At 51.7% G+C, this 16,085-nt stretch overlaps 6 protein-coding genes across 6 annotated transcripts; 5 read left to right on the top strand and 1 right to left on the bottom strand.

Annotated features, from left to right (window-relative positions):
• Positions 1-1,470: 1,470 nt before the first annotated feature.
• On the top strand, positions 1,471-2,079 carry AA0111_g10688 (hypothetical protein; the record flags this gene model as incomplete). The annotated part of the gene is made up of 1 exon (XM_028644468.1): positions 1,471-2,079. The coding sequence occupies one exon, from the start codon at positions 1,471-1,473 to the stop codon at positions 2,077-2,079; it is 609 nt and encodes a 202-aa protein (XP_028501756.1).
• Positions 2,080-3,192: 1,113 nt separating this feature from the next.
• AA0111_g10687 (hypothetical protein) lies at positions 3,193-4,904 on the top strand (the record flags this gene model as incomplete). Its single annotated transcript, XM_028644467.1, has 3 exons — positions 3,193-3,456; positions 3,509-3,620; positions 3,679-4,904. 3 exons carry the CDS (start codon positions 3,193-3,195, stop codon positions 4,902-4,904), a joined length of 1,602 nt encoding a protein of 533 aa, XP_028501746.1.
• A 421-nt stretch (positions 4,905-5,325) lies between these two features.
• Positions 5,326-5,724, bottom strand: AA0111_g10686 (hypothetical protein; the record flags this gene model as incomplete). Its single annotated transcript, XM_028644466.1, has 1 exon — positions 5,326-5,724. The coding sequence occupies one exon, from the start codon at positions 5,722-5,724 to the stop codon at positions 5,326-5,328; it is 399 nt and encodes a 132-aa protein (XP_028501759.1).
• Positions 5,725-7,688: 1,964 nt separating this feature from the next.
• AA0111_g10685 (hypothetical protein) lies at positions 7,689-8,477 on the top strand (the record flags this gene model as incomplete). The annotated part of the gene is made up of 1 exon (XM_028644465.1): positions 7,689-8,477. One exon carries the CDS (start codon positions 7,689-7,691, stop codon positions 8,475-8,477), a length of 789 nt encoding a protein of 262 aa, XP_028501758.1.
• Positions 8,478-8,953: 476 nt separating this feature from the next.
• AA0111_g10684 (hypothetical protein) lies at positions 8,954-9,727 on the top strand (the record flags this gene model as incomplete). Its single annotated transcript, XM_028644464.1, has 3 exons — positions 8,954-9,242; positions 9,347-9,415; positions 9,468-9,727. 3 exons carry the CDS (start codon positions 8,954-8,956, stop codon positions 9,725-9,727), a joined length of 618 nt encoding a protein of 205 aa, XP_028501757.1.
• Positions 9,728-11,650: 1,923 nt separating this feature from the next.
• AA0111_g10683 (hypothetical protein) lies at positions 11,651-15,943 on the top strand (the record flags this gene model as incomplete). Its single annotated transcript, XM_028644463.1, has 1 exon — positions 11,651-15,943. The coding sequence occupies one exon, from the start codon at positions 11,651-11,653 to the stop codon at positions 15,941-15,943; it is 4,293 nt and encodes a 1,430-aa protein (XP_028501747.1).
• Between the last annotated feature and the right edge of the window lie 142 nt (positions 15,944-16,085).

The following is a 16,085-nucleotide window of genomic DNA, read 5'->3' as shown; positions in this document are numbered from 1 at the left end:
CAGTTGTAATAAAAGGCGTTTGCGTATCTGCATAGCCTCTAATCAAACTTTCAGCCTGGCACAAGCGAGTTCCCCGCTTCAGTCGCAACCGCAAGTATTTGCGAGAGGCTCAAATCTCTACTACTCAAGCCCCATTATAGAGTTGAGCTTCTGCGCGGTCATTCACGTCTTTTTCAACTTTCTTTTGCATGTCAATAGATCCTTTTCATGTGGTAGTGAACCCCATGAACACTGAAGCTTACGAATAGCAGTGACGTTTCTCCACACGAAAGCCATATCGAGTTTACATACCGACCGCAGCTCCACCTCAGCCGTATTGTAACCGCACCGGACAGGCACCATTTTACTGCTAGCACCAATGAATCCACCAAACAAGCTTCCACAGCGTAAGCCATCCATACTCGGGATGCACAACAAGTATCGATCGGCACATCGCACGCCACCCGATAGCATATATCCTTCGACTTCCACGTCTTCTCAGCCGTACAACTCTTAGCCTCAACATCGTCACCTAGGTCTGCGTAGTTTCTTCAGCAAGCCACACGAGCCAGAAGCACAGTCTCCAGTACTCACGTCTCCTTCGTCGTCTTCAGCAATGCCACCGTCTCTGCCTCTGATCCCAAAGTTTACCAAGGCATTTGTCAACGCCTTGAATTCTTCACAACTCTGCGATTTCCTTACTTGGTTGTTGTATCATGATATTGTTGAACTTCCCGAAGTTCCTGAGGCTTGGTACAAATGGATCAGTAACATGGAGAACACTCATTCGCGTGCCATTGGCACTTGCCAAATGCGCTCGCAATACATCACCACTAAACATCTCATTTGCGCTGTCAATGTTCAAGGATCGGAAGTAAACCGAACACTCACTGATAGTAGAAACCGCAAGGTCTGATTCCACACATGACGAACATGTACATATCATTCGTATGGCGTCATCCGTAGCCTCTCCTATCCTAACGCCCAAAAGGTTTTCCCGTTTCTCGTTTTGTACATGAAGACTATGGTCGTGACGCTTCCCTGCCACCTTGTGTCAAAAGCTCACGTATTCGTTTGTTGAGGATAGTTGTGATAACAGCTTCAATGAGACAAGAAACGGCGAGGGGGCAACTTGGAATCATCTCAACAAAAGGAACAAAGATGCCATGAAGCGTGATTGCGAGAAAGCACACAGTTATGCGCTTGTGGCGTTACGAGATTTGAGTCCCACCACCCTATTGATGCGAGTCAATGATGGGTAGGAGGATGAATGGCGCGTCGCGGTTGGACGCGACACAAGTGAAGTTGGCGAAAGAGACAAGACACGTGTTAGCGCGCATTTGTTATCGATAGTAATCCCGGGGAATTATCCAACTGTCCTCATCGCCCTCCACCCAAAACCACAACTTGCGCGAACTTGACCTATACGCCAGCCACAATTCATACGGCCCTAACCCTACGAGTTTGATACACAACAAGCACATAGTCATCATGGAGTCACCGGATACTTTCACACTCCTACCTCTCGAGATGGACCCCAATACCACTGAGATCACCGCATCCCAGAGCCTTAGCAACGCCCTCGAGACCGAGCTAGCCGCTCTGAATAATCTGCACAGAAACCTGCTTCAAGTCGAGACACCCACAGGCACGCCCCCACCACCTGTTCCCGTCAACCCCAAGCGTTCCGCTCAAATCAATAAGCTGCGCGAGTCGGGCAACGCCGAATTCAGGAAAGGAAAGCCCGAGGAGGCAGGCAAGTTCTATACTCTCGCGGTCGATATGGCGCTCGCTCGCCCGGCATGGGAACCCTCAGGTCTGGTGAGAGAAGAGGTCTCCGGGCTGCTGAGCAACCGCGCACAGGCAAATATGGCACTTAAGAACTGGGCAGAGGGCGCCGTGGACGCAGAGGCTAGCGTGGAGATGAAGAAGGTCGGCAATGCAAAGGCCTGGTGGAGGCGGGGCAAGTGTCTGCTCGAGATGGGCAGATTGGACGAAGCGGCGCAATGGGTCAAGCAGGGCCTGGAATTCGAGGCTACCGAGCAAGATCTCGTGAATCTGAAGGACGAAATTGAGAGGAAGCAGAGAGGTGAATCTTAGGGTGTTCTCGGTAGGAGACTGTAATGCGCATCACCCATGTTTGGGTTTACAGCCTCATCGCTTTTGGTATTTGGATTAGATGAGGGTGGGGGAGACGTGGTCAACTGATGAGACGAGGGCTCACCTTGAGCATCTCTATGACGCATGGAGAGACTTCGTGCATTTTGGCCCCTTTGCACTGAGCGCAGAGGGAATGGGCATTGGCAAGGCGTTTGGCGCTGGAGGTCGTATACCAGGATTACAGAGCATCCGAGTCTTCAAGGCTTTGGGGGGTATTCATAGAGACTCCAATCAGAAGCAAATCTCTACAACCTGTATCATCTCTTGTAGATCGCAAAAACCCCCTGGCTGCGTAGGATCAAGGGGTATATACAAACACGGATGGACTCGTATTTGACGTGTGGATGTGGGTGAGAGCGACGCCGAATTAGTCCCAGGCTTCTGCACTGCTGCCACGCGTCGAGTTTGAGCAGATTCGTGCTCAAGCGCTATTAAATTTTCTGCGACCGCATCTTTGGTCATATAGACAGAAACGTCTCAATGTCCCAATATCGTGTGAACCTTCTTCCGTCGATCCACCATGAGTAGCCTGCATTGCCCAAGAGGCTAGATTTCATTCTAGCATCTGATAAGACGATCTGATAAAAATTCTTTTTGTTGCGCCTTGCCGTGTTGGGATTGGCGGTGCGAGCCGCTTGTCGGGCTTCTACCGCTGTTGGACTGGCCAGAGAGCAACATGATTCTGCGAAAAAGACAAAACTAGATGTTTGCAGTACACAAAACGAGCAACGCGTTAGAAGAGAATCCGGCATACCAAATCAGGTTCGCAACATCTCATAGCGGGTGGTATCGTATCCATCTAAACGGGTAATCTTCCGGTGATATCAGAGTCTCAACGCGTGCGCAGCGCACAGTCTCGAGCGGTGGAGACAGCCTACAGGATATTCTACCTCCTAAAAGGCCCGTAAGCAACCCGGTTTTTGGAACTATGGAGCGGAGACACGAGGTTTTCCTTCCCGCTCGGCAGTACTAAATGGAAGATAGGCGCCGCTCAAAATGTAGGAATATTTCTTATTTTATCTGATCATCTCTTGCTTGCAGTGACCAGGGACGATGGACGCACGGTCCCCCTCTGAGCGTCGCCATGACATCTCAGCAGATAACGGTGGGCGGGAGCCTTCTATGTCCGAGAAAAAGGCTGGAGATGTGGTCGTAGCATCGAGTGAAGCATCGACCGGTGAGCGTGATGGCAGTGATCGGAGCTCAGCGATCCCGCTGAAGATGAAGCTCATTGCTATTCTCTTGGTTACCGCAACTGGATTTGGTTCACACTGGAGTAGTGGTGTCACAGGCGCGATGAAAAGTACTGTAAAGAAGGTATGAACAGTATAATGCTCTCATTACAGTTACATCAGCTGACATGGAGAAGGAACTGCATATCAACAACGCTCAGTATTCTGTGCTGGAAGCCAGCGAGGACTTTATGAAAACAGCTCTAATCCTCGTGAGCGGTCTTGTCACCGATAGGATTGGTGGTGCAAGTTTGTCTCTCCTCTACCTATCCAACCATGTCTTGACGCTGACTGTACACCTCAACAGGCGCCATGCTCTGGGGCAATGCCATTTACAGTATAGGTGCCATTTTTATTGCAGCCGCCACCACCGTCCGATCGTACAAATTCATGATATTCGGGTCGATCGTCCAGGCATTCGGAGATATCGCCACGCAAGTCGCACAGTACAAAGTGTTCAGCTCCTGGTTCGCGCCATCCAACGGCTTCGCATCGACTCTTGGCTTTGAACTCGGTATTGGCAAGATCGGATCTTTCGTTGGCAAGGCTACAGCAAACGTCATCGCTAAAAACACAGGTGACTTTAGCTGGGTGTACTGGGTCGCTGTTTTCATGAACCTCTTCACTAACGTGACGACTCTCCTTTACTGGGTTTTCACGCGATGGTGCGGCAAGAAGTACACCGGCACAGCTGACCCCGCGACCGGCGAGAAACTCACGGAAAGCAACAAGAAGTTTGAGTTTGGAAAGGTCTTCCGGCTTCCCTGGACCTTCTGGAGTATCGTCGCTTTCTCACTTTTCCAAACCAGTACCGCATCCGTCTTCGCTCAGAATGCAACGGAGTTCGCTGAGCAGCGCTTCGACATGGATGCCGTCAAGGCAGGGTGGTACTCCTCGCTGGCGCAGTATCTAGGATTCTTCCTTGTTCCGATCATCGGCGTCTTCGTAGACATTCTAGGCAACCGTATCACCCTTATGCTTGTCTGTGGGCTGGGCATGTTGCTATCAATGTGCCTGGCGACATGGGGCCCAACGTTCTCTGGTACGGCAGCTTCGTTTGGTATATACGGTGTCGCATCTATGTTTGGCCCGACCGTCATCATTGACTCAATTCGCACTTCCATGTGGTACCAAGAAGTCTTTGGTTCTGGATATGCCGTCAAGATTGCAGTCAACAACGCCATGTCTATCATCATCCGTATCATCACGGGAGTTATCCAGGATCGTGACGACAACTCTTACGACAATGTCGTTGTTGTGTATGTCGTCCTTTCCGCGTGTTCGGTTGTGGTAGCAGCGAGCATGTTCGTCGGCTGCTTTTGGACAAGTGACCTTGCACAACTCCAGTGGACTAGGCGCCAACGTATCACGAAGGGCGAGGTCATCAACGTGCGGAGAGAGGAGTTTAAATCGGGAACTTCTGGCCAGAGAAACAGGAAGATCAGTATGTCTTTGTTCATTGCACTGTTGTTCTTGGTGGTGGGTTCCTGGGCGGCGTACTTCTGGGGTGTTGCGACTGGAAATAACACCTGAGGCATTAAAAGCTTGCCCTACTCATTCATGTATTTCTACACAATGTTGAACCCTTCTAGGGAACTCAGACAGAGCAGCACTTTTTGTATATCTCAGTTCAGGCCGTTGGGGCGCGATCATCTAGTTCACATGCTGTGATCGTGAGGGGAGGGGGTGGTGAGTAACTCCAGTGCATCTTCTGGTGCCACCCATGACACTGAAGCAGCAATCTGACCATTTTCAGAACATCATGACAACAAACAAAGAATCAACGTTGCATATTCGCGACTTTCATATCCAGCTGTGACTGTGTCCGCTTACGCAATTGCGGGACCATCAAGAGCATACATACATCCAAGCCCCCTAGAAAACTACTCGTCCAAATCCTGCAAAAGCGAGATGAACGTAATGCAACAATTTTCCATAGAATTGACATTCGCGGTCATCTCGTGTCCATCAATAAGCATACTTGTACTCGCATTTCTCTCTTGTTATAAAGCGGCAAGAAGGTTGTCGTGCAAAACTTCGTGGGATGTGATGCGGTGGGCTTGGCTTGTCTTTGACATGTATCGGTATAGTTTTTGATGAGGGTATCTCTGATCCTGACCGCGTCTACACCCTCTAGATTGCAGAGCCTGGTGAGTGTCTTGGTGTTGATGATATGGTTCATAGCCTTCTCCAGGAGTTGACGGTCACCGTCCGATTTGTTCTTATCATCGGAGTCGGCATCTGGCCCATTGCCAATAGGCTTGGACGCGACAGCCGGCCCTGGGGTTGAGGATGGACTGAAAATCGGAACAATGGGCGGCGTAGGCTTCACGGCGTCGTCGAGGGGAGACATGTTAGGCTTGCGATAGTGAGGGGATGCGTTAACAATGTAGTCCCTTGAGAAGGTTGCAGTGTGTGCATTGTTGCCGGCTTGGGGACAAGAGGTCACGGGCGAGTTTGAATATACGGAGCTCTTCTCGTGTTGAGCAACTGCCTCACAGATGTTTACCATTGTTTCTGCTCCCTAATCTAACTTCGCTCTACCTTCACCACGCGAAGTCGCTGCTCCTCGATAACAGACGCAGTGCCCTGGTCGAGTGCATCTTCCTCATTTTCTTGATTGCTATGGAATGCACGTCGAATTCCTGTGTAGCACATGGCATCCTCGGTACTCGTGAAGTTTCATCAAGATGAAGTCGATATCCCACAAATACTTAGCTTACCATGTTATCGGAAGGAGCTGCGAGTGTTGTCACGGATGCATCGGTTCAATCACGAACCCTGGAAGTGGGCGTATAACGTAAGAAGCCGAAGCAGGCCCGTAGAGCCGGGATGAACGACTGGAACCAGGGGAGATGGACTGTTTCACTGTCTGGGGGCCCCATCTGACGGTAAGCGTGGATATTAGTCGCATGTCGTTGCTCAGCGAGCGATGGAAGCGTCGATGTGCATGGAGATTTGCAACTGTGTGATGCAGAGCAATCATCAGCCGTGGGATGAAGGCAAAAGCCTCACCGCCACGGGTATATCTGTGTATGGGCTCACGCGGAGGCTGACAGTAGTGACGTAGTGAGTGGTTGCCGGCACATTGCGGGGATAAAGACAGTAGTGAGCGAGTTTGCACATTGGCATCACCGTCTCAAATGGCATCAGAAGTCGCGACGCAGGTGCAAAGTGCCGACATGCGTGCGCAGAAACGCGGCATGATGGTTCGCGAGGAAAGCAGGCCGATGCGCTGGCGTGGTTACAGCAGTCATCAATACGAGGTGGTCAGCCAAGACGAGGGAATAAAGTGCTGACGAAGAGGCGATCAGAGAGGCGTCGGGGAAGAGGCTGGGATGGGAAAGCTTGGAGGAGTTGTCGAGGAAGTGGCGATGCGAGTCGAGCGAGCATGTGGCAGGCACGCCAGGCCGGATAGGGAACAATCACAGCGTGGCTGCAAGTGATGCAAGTGACGGACGTCTTGGTGAGGGATGAGCGGCATCGACGGCCATGGACATGCCGACCGCGAAGGCTGGCCCTGGGGCGTGTCAGGCGCCGTGCAGGCCGTGCAGGCTCTGGGCTTCTCAGCCGCTGAGGTCGTCTTCGCCTGGAGGCTAGCGACTTGCCCATCACAACTTTGTGTCTCGAAATCATCGGCCCGTGTCAGATAGTGCAGATAGTGTTGCCGAACCGGTTGTTAGTGGCTTCTCGCTGTCTTGACAACTTCTAACTGGTTACCGATACAGCGGTTCGCCTGCTGCATCAACTGAGCGAGCGACGCCTGGGTCAGTCTGCTACAAGCGGCGCCCACACAGCGACTGTTGAGCAGAAGCAAGACTTAGCGCTCGCGCCTCTGTCGTAGGGTTTAACCGCTGCAGCCCCAGTATCACGTACAGTCCAGGGGAGTCGCACACCGAAGCCCCCCTTCGCAGCGCATCGCCGTGGAGTAGCAGCCTCGCCCTCATTGGCCGGGGATGCAGTAGCGCTCGCCGGTGGGCTGGAAAGAGGGAAGCATCTACCCAGCACTCTTGGCGGCCTTCGACCCGCGAGCAAAACTTCGGTCCCTCCCTCGAGGTCCCGACCTTCTTTGTCTCCTGATGCACTCGCGCGGTAGCGAAGACACTTTGTTGTTGTTGTTGTTTTGCGACTTTCCCTCACGACTAACGGCCGAACCCCAAACCCGCTCCTCGACGACTCGCAACACAATCAATTGACGAGATCGACGCCTCACCCCTCTCCGCCCAGGGCTCAAACCACCGCGTCCACCACCTGCCGCCCTGCCCAACGCGCTCCCTCCCTGCGCCCACACCACGTCCTGCCTGAGGGCCTGCCCCAATGGCCGTCTTCGAGAGCAGTGCAGTCCCGCCTCCCCTCGCTCGTGTCATGCGCGAGTTCGAGGAGCTCGTCAAGAGCTTCGAGACTGGCCTGCTGCGGTCGCTAGAGGACCACGGCCACGGCCTGGCTGCCAAGGGCAGTAGTCCGCGCGACGACGTCCGTCGCGAGGCCTGCCGACTCGCCATCTCCGACCTCAGCAGCCAATACACACCCAAGTACATCCGCCGGTCGCTCGATGCAGCCGAGCTCGAGGGAAAGCGTGTCGAGGACCAGCTGCAGACCCTCTCGCTCAGCGGACATGCCCAAGACGACGAGAGCGACCTGGGCAGCCTGCACAATGGCTACTTCCGCCTCTACTCCACAGAGCTGTTCGACTTGCTCGGCCAGCCCACCGACTTGCGCTTCGGCACCCTGCGCTTCCACAAGGACAACCTGAACCACCACGAGATGCCCTCGCAACCACACTCCCCTTCGCCTCACGTCACCATCGAACTCGCTCTCAACGAGTCCTTCTTCGTTGCCGACTCGGAAGAGACGCTCCCCTACCACACGTTCCGCCTCCCCACAACACCTTCGCTACGGAATCGCGGCATACGTAGCAGGAAGTTTGACGAGGAAGGTACTTTCCCAGAGTACGACTCGTGGCTGCTCTTCACTTTTCTCGGTAACGGCTGCATCAAACTCGAGGTGCCCATCGAGATGTGCGCAGACGTCTACGGAGGTAGTCTGCGCGGACGGGAGAATCAGGAAGTTCTCTTTTGGGGATTCTTCGTAGACGACGACGAATAGCGTCACATCACATATTTGCTTGGGCTGGAGTTGGTATCAAGAGCTAGACAGGGCTTGGCATTGGAGTTGGGCGCAAAGGACTGGCCTGGTCGGCCGCCGGAACGGGTGCTTGGACATGCATTCACGACTCACGAATCTCCTTAATCACATCTTCTTCTCTTCCCATCCCCACTGCGGGGCCATTATCTCCCTCACTTTCGGCCCAATCCTTCGCATTCACTCATTCTTTTCAAGTGCGTTCAGGGCGGCATTTTGCATAGCATTTTTTTTTACAGTATAATCCTCAAAAGGCCAAAGACGAGGTAGATGATAGAGCGCATAGCGCGACACAGCATTGGTACTCGATAATACACACCGACGGACAAATCACATGCGCCGGATAAACCTTCTGCCGAATCTTTGCCTATTGCCTTTTGTGAAGTGCACCCAACTTTGCATCTGCATTATCCTCTTTTCGGTCATCGATCCTTCGCACCATGGCGCCCGCCTTGCCCGAAGCAGCCGCAGCATCTGCGAACACATCGACTCTTGCAAACACAGGATTCAGGTTGGGCGAAGAGCAACAATTTTCAGATGCGAGCGACAGCGACCAATCACAGACGAGCCAGCGAAGCGCCTCCCCGAGGCGAGCAAACGGCATGGGACCTGCGACCAAGTCGAAAAAGAAAAAGCAAAAGGACCGACGCAAGATGGGCGCACTGGCTGATGAATTAGTCGACGTCTTGGGTGACGCCTTTTCGGCACCCCAAGCTGACCTGCAGACTGGTATGTCACGTGTCGGGGCATTGTTGATCCAACGTCTATTAATCCTGCGAGCACTTGCTTTTCTTTCATGCTACCGGGGTGGGCGAACCTGACATCACATGCAGGCTCGGTTCAGCAACCAAACGGTGACCAGACTATGGCAATCGATTCGGAGCCTACGGGCAAGAAGATGAGTGCGTTGTCCCACTATGGCTTCCCCTTCACCGTCATACTAAATCTCTCTAGACAAACGCACTCGTCAAAACCTTGCCAGAATGCAGGCTCGTAAAGAAAGAAAAGTGGCTAATCCCAAGATGGACATGTCGGAAGACAAAACACTACAGGCTCAGATCGTGGCTGCGGAGCGGAGAGGCATGTCTTTAGACGAGTACCGAAAAATCAGCAGTGGCAAGGGCATGTCCAAGGCGGCTGCACGGAGAGCAAAGAAAGACGCCATTAGGAGAGAAAGAGCGGCTGCACCAGTGGATGAGATGGATATCGGTTAGACACACAAGGGTCTTAGTGGTGGCTTGACGGCAAAGTAAAGTTGCGGAGACGAGATGGAGATCACGAGTGAACACCGAAAAAGGTCAGAGCAGAAACCTTTCCCCATGTTGTACGCTTTGGGACGCAATGCATACACAAGATGCAGACGAAGCGCCACTATCGTACTAGGTCGACTTTGCCAAGCCCATATACTCGTGTCCTGCTAGCGGCACTGCGTGAACTACGGTTCCCCTGGATCTGAAGTTTTGCAGAAATCGGTCCTAGTCTTTGTCAGCTCTGTCTATCTCGCTTAGAGAAACTGTAGGAAAATCTATCGTCCTTGATGCGAAGCCCGAAGTGATACTTCACCGCATATCTCGGCGCGAGAAAAGAAGCAAACAAGAAAAACAAAAACAGTTCAGCGTGGCTACCCATCTTGTTCACCTCTCTCTGTTTTAGCCTGAAACTGTCCGGAAATCACTCCCAATCATTATTTCAATCCTTCTCCCCCTACACGGCCACGATCAGCAATCTAGCCAGGTCTGCACCAAGAATCCCACAAGTGAAGAACAAAACATCTTCACAAAAAGTAACATGTCGCATGAAAACACCTCCAGGGCTGCATGCAGATCTGCATCGCATGAGCCACCTTGACCCTCTTTCCTACATATACGGATGCCGGCGACTCCGCTCCACAGACGTGTCACCAAGCCGAATATAGTTTGAGTAGAACTATTTGGAAAACAAAGCAAGCTAGACGTTACATGGCAGGTGTCAGACGGAACAAGGCAGGATAAAAGGGTGGCGTTGCATTGAAGATGACAATGGAAGGTGAGATGTACTTGGGTGGGAGACCTTGTGCTTTTAATTGACCCTGATTTGCACGTCGCAACTTGTGCTACATGAAAACAACACTCCAGTACGGGATTTATCTGAAGCAAGAAACATAACGTGGATAGCAGTAGTACTGTAGTACTTGTAATAGAGCTTGGTGATCAGGCGCGTTGATTAAGATGGGATATAAAGTATATGGAACGGTGTATCGAGCTTAGATCTAGTTTTGGCGATCAAATTCCAATAGCATCGTATTATGGAAGTGATACAACAAGAACATGACGCTCTGCTAAATAATTGGAAACGCCTTATTAACGCAAACCTTGACACGCAATCATCACGCGTGGCCGGAGTTTTGGCCGGTACAAGCATTTAAAAAGTGGAGACCAAATGCTTAATCCGGCTTGGCAACGTGTCAGATCTACTTTCTTCCAAACCACAACAAGAACTCCATATAATGTTACCTTGACACGATTCACAACATAACTTACTGATACTGAGGGTTTTGCGTGTCCCGATAGGTTTATAGATAGACAAACTGTTTCCAATGATGGCCTTGCTATGTACGCAGAGGCGACTGAGGCCTTGTCGCAAATCCCGCAAGCCATCCCCCGCAACGTTGGCGCGGTATACAAGCGCCTAAGATCTATACCGGAAGAAGTGACAGTTCAGTGCCAGTCCTCCGACGTGTGGCGCAGGGACACGACACGCCACGACACCGCCGCGCGGCCATGATTTGCTGTAAGCCACTCACCTCTTTGACACTTTCAAGGGAGACAGGTCTAGCCGTGTCTGGTCTTACGGTTGCTTTGACGCATACTATTTTGAGCAGGTTGTAAATCCGGGGCAAAGGGGTCAAAATGCCTCATTACGAAAATGATACTAAATGTGAATGGTCACAGACAGGATGATGCGAAAGACCTCCCATTTCCGCTCTGTTCCTTGCCCTTTCCTCTTTGTTCGTCGCCCTTTTTCTCTTCTCGATTTTGGCCTCTACTAATCTCTCTCGACAATCACTTACTCGGATCATCCAAGGAACCGATTGAAAAGGATATGACCACGAGCGACGATCCCCAACACTAAACCACTCGCTACATCGAGGCTCAGACATGGACTCCAAAATCCTGATTGGAGATGCACCTCTTGACGCAGAACCTATCGCACCAGCATCAGTCACTACCTTACCACAATTGTTTCATCACACGGCGGAGACACAGCCCGATAACATCGCATACTCCGTACGGACTGAACACGGACTTCACACAATCACTTATGCCGAAGTGGATGCTAAAGCAGCGTCGTTGGCAAGATGCATCGCAGCTGCCACTCGACATGGCAAAGATGATAGCGTGCCAACAGTGGCCGTTTGGCTAGAGAAAGGACTCGAGCTCATTCTCGCTATTCTTGCCACAACCTACTCTGGCGCCACATGGCTTCCCCTGGATCCAGACGTCCCAGCTGAGCGCGCTGCCATCTGCGTGCTCGATGCTTCAGTATCTCTGATCATCAGTGACGCAGCACATGCTGACCAAGTCCAGGAGGTGTGTGACCGAGTTACCATAGCGAGATTGAGCGCTGCTATGCCGGCCCTACAATGTCGCACATTCTCTCAATTGAGTACTGAAGCACAATACCTACATGACTTCAACACTTCCACACATACGCCACTACCTGGTCCCCGACCCCACGATGCTGCCTACCTTATATACACCTCTGGAACTACAGGAACACCGAAAGGAATTGCTATACCCCATTCTGCTGCCTTAATGTTCTCTTTGAGCGAGCAGAAGGTCTTGGAAACGAGTCCGCAAGACATCGTCTGGAATGGTTTCAGTCCGGCGTTTGACATGTTTGTTGAAGAGATGTGGGTCACTATCGCAGGTGGAGGCCATCTTGCTATAGGTACTCGAGCGGAATGCAGAGATGTGCCAGCTTTGCCTTTGATATGGGCGAGCCGTGGTGTCACTCTTGTCAACGCCGTTCCGACTCTGATCGGCATCATGAACATCGCGCGAACAGACGATGGTGACTCTCTTCTTCCATCATCCGTTCGGTTGATCAATCTCGGTGGTGAAGCTTGCCCGCCTGCACTGGTGAGCCGTCTCGCAAGACCTGGCCTTCGAATCATCAACACATACGGTCCTACTGAGACCACCGTAACAGCAACTTGGGACGAACTTCAGCCTGATATACCTGTCACTATTGGCAAACCGCTACCTGGATATCATGCTTGTCTGCTTCCTGTCTCACAAGACGACTTACCAACTACCCTTGAGCCTGTCGAATGGCGTGAAGGTGTTGAGGGAGAGCTCGCCATTGGAGGGCCCTGTGTTGGCCTTGGCTATGTTGGACGCCCTGACTTGACGTCACAAAAGTTCATCGCTCATCCTTTGAGAGCTGGTGGTGAAGAGAGACTGTATCGCACCGGGGACCTCGTAAAGCTACAGGCGGATGGAAAGATAGTCTTTCTTGGTCGCATTGACACGCAAGTTAAGCACCGCGGTTTCCGTATCGAACTTGGCGAGATTGAGTCGCGACTCTACGGCGTACCGGACGTAAAGGCTGCGGCTGTGATATTGGCCAACGCCAACTCAGAGTCTGCCCGTCTAGAAGCTTTTGTTGTTCTCGGAGAAGGGGTTGTCCTTAATACCGCCTCCATCAGCCAGAGTGCATTCAATAGTCTGCCATCCTACATGCGCCCAGAGGAAATATTTTCTCTACAGGCGCACGAGATGCCTCGGCTTCCGAGTGGCAAGATCAACGCAAAAGCTTTGCAAGATGTTTCTGCAGGGATACATGCTGAAAGAGCAGTTGCGCGGCCGAGTTGTCACGGCGAAAACGACATCGACTCATTGGACTCGAGCTTTCCAGCGGATGGGGTTCTGGGCTTGATGCTAGATACTTTGTCGCCGTTGTTTCCGCAAGTGAATGTGAAGCCTGACAGCGACATATTCAACGAACTTGGTGGTCATTCGCTGATAGCAGCAATCTTGGTTTCACGACTACGACAGGCACAACTTGGCAACGATAAGTCTTATCCTTTTGCTTCGATAGGACTTGCAGACATCTACGAAGCAAGGACTCCAGCCAACATTGCGTCTCGGTTCGAAACCTCATCACAAGGAAAGAGTCCTTGCATTAACATCGAGGAGGACGACTCGCTCTACGACGATGAAGGTACTGGATCATGGACTGGAGAATACCTACCCGTTTCCCAGACAAAGTTCGTGCTATGTGGCATGGCTCAGATCTTACCACTACTCCTCGTCTTCTTCTTACAATCCATCGAGATTCTGGTTCCCTATCTACTCTTCGACTTCCATGCAATTGCAGGCCGAATCGGGTTCGCTATCTTGACAGCCTATGGCGTTTTCGTGGTGATTCCACCCGCTCTTACGATTGTGGCTCTTGCAAGCAAATGGTTGGTTCTCGGAAGGGCAATCCCCGGCGAGTATCCTCTCTACGGAATGTACTACTTCCGCTGGTGGCTGGTCGACCGTATGACATCAATGGCAAACCCAAAGTTGATCGCAGACTCTGGATTTTACCCCTTGTTCTTACGAGCGATGGGATCGAAAGTCGGGCGATTTTGCCATCTCGGTGCACTGCAGATTGGTCCATGTTTTGATTTGATTGAGATTGGTGACGACGTGGTTGTCGGAGGAGAGGTTTCTCTAAGCGTCTCCGTGGTTGAGAGAGGCCGTTTGATTCTCAAGCGTATCGTCATTGCAAATGGTGCAGTGATCGGGTCGCGCTGTGTCATCGAGGGTGGCGCAACTATTGATGAAGAGGCAGAAGTCGCGCCACTTTCGCTTGTACCCTCTGGTATGAATGTACCTAGCTTTCATCGCTTCCATGGATCGCCAGCACGTCTTGACAAGGTTGTGAAAGACGACGGCTCACCAAAGCCCAAAGACACCAGGCCCTCAAGAGCTCGGGCAGCAGCCATGCTATTTGGTAATTCATTCGTCGCATTCCTGGTATTGCCTCTCCTGTACTTCCTGCCGCAGATACCAGGTTTGTTACTCTTCGACGTCCTCGACATTCGATCTATCAGTGGATGGCAGCAAGTTGCGATTCTGTCGGTTCCAATCGCTTTTGCGTATCAAATCTTGGTTTTCGCTCAGCTGCTGGTCTACCGCCATCTGTTCCTAGGCCGTCTGAAGGAAGGTACATATAGTATCTACAGCATGTTTTATCTTCGGAAGTGGTTCGTTGATAGATTGATGGACCTTGCCTTGGACGTGCTCCACCCTGTCTTCGCTACTCTTTACATTGTTCCATTCCTCCGGGCACTGGGAACAAAAATTGGCAAACGTGCTGAGATCTCAACTGCACGTAACATCCCCTTCGAGCTTCTGGAGATTGGTGAGGAAAGCTTCGTTGCCGACGCAGTGGTCATGGGAGAGGATGTGGTGAGGAGAAATCAGGTGACGCTCAAGAAGACAAAGCTCGAGTCTCGTGCTTTCGCTGGCAATGCATCTGTACTTCCTCAAGGCACTACACTAGCGTCTGGAACTTTGCTCGGTGTGCTATCCATAGCGCCGCCTGCAGACACCCCGATGGCAAGTAATAGTTCATGCTTTGGATCTCCACCAGTCTTGATGCCCAATCGTCAACGAGCGGAAGGCCACGAAGACAGTCTACTTTTCCGACCATCTGCAGGCCGGATAGCTGCTCGACTTCTTATCGAAGGCCTTCGCATTGTCCTACCACGCGCCATTATGATCTTCGGTCTCGGATTTTCACTGCAGGTTGCTCACGACGGCTACCACAAGATTGGCGCGGTTCGCACCTTACTCATGCTACCACTCTTCTATCTCTTCTTATTCGCCCTACCTGCCTTGACATTCACAGCTTCGATCAAATGGATCCTCATCGGACGGTACAAGCCAGCTGAATGGCCTCTTTGGAGTCTCAACGTATGGCTCAGCGAAGCGGTGACGAGTACCTGGGAAACGCTCACCGAACCACTGTTGGCAGCCCACTTGGTCGGTACTCCTTATCTAGCCATGTGTTTCCGCCTTATGGGCGCTTCTGTCGGCTCAAGGGTGACACTTCTCTCCAGCGACATCACAGAATACGACTGTGTCACTTTAGGAGACGAGTGTATCATCAACACAACCTGCGGTGCGCAGACTCATCTCTTCGAAGATCGCGTCATGAAGGTCGGTAACGTATCTATTGGTCGCCGCGCCTGTCTTAAAACGTACTCGATCTGTTTACCAGGGAGTAAGGTTGAAGATGAGGCACAACTTGGGAGTTTGTCGCTGCTTATGAAGGGAGAGGTTTTGCCTGGAGGAACTGCATGGGAAGGTGCACCGGTTGTACCGCGAGCAAAGAGGGGCGGTTTCGGCAGCGAAGTCCATTCGAGCGGTGATGTTCCCTTGTCGGTGCTTTGAACTCTCGTCTATTCTCATATTTCTTTCCTGGACTTGCACCTAATTACACATTCACACTTTCTTGTCATCTACTTTGTTTCAAAATGCTATAATAACTCAGAAAAGGATAGCCTGCTACTCACAACCTCTGTAATATATATTA

Source organism: Alternaria arborescens, assembly GCF_004154835.1.
Source record: "Alternaria arborescens strain FERA 675 chromosome Unknown contig_38, whole genome shotgun sequence".
In the NCBI taxonomy this organism is placed as follows: Eukaryota; Fungi; Ascomycota; class Dothideomycetes; order Pleosporales; family Pleosporaceae; genus Alternaria; species Alternaria arborescens.
The sequence above is the reverse complement of the archived record's forward strand: the minus strand, read 5'-3'. Positions and strand labels throughout refer to the sequence as shown.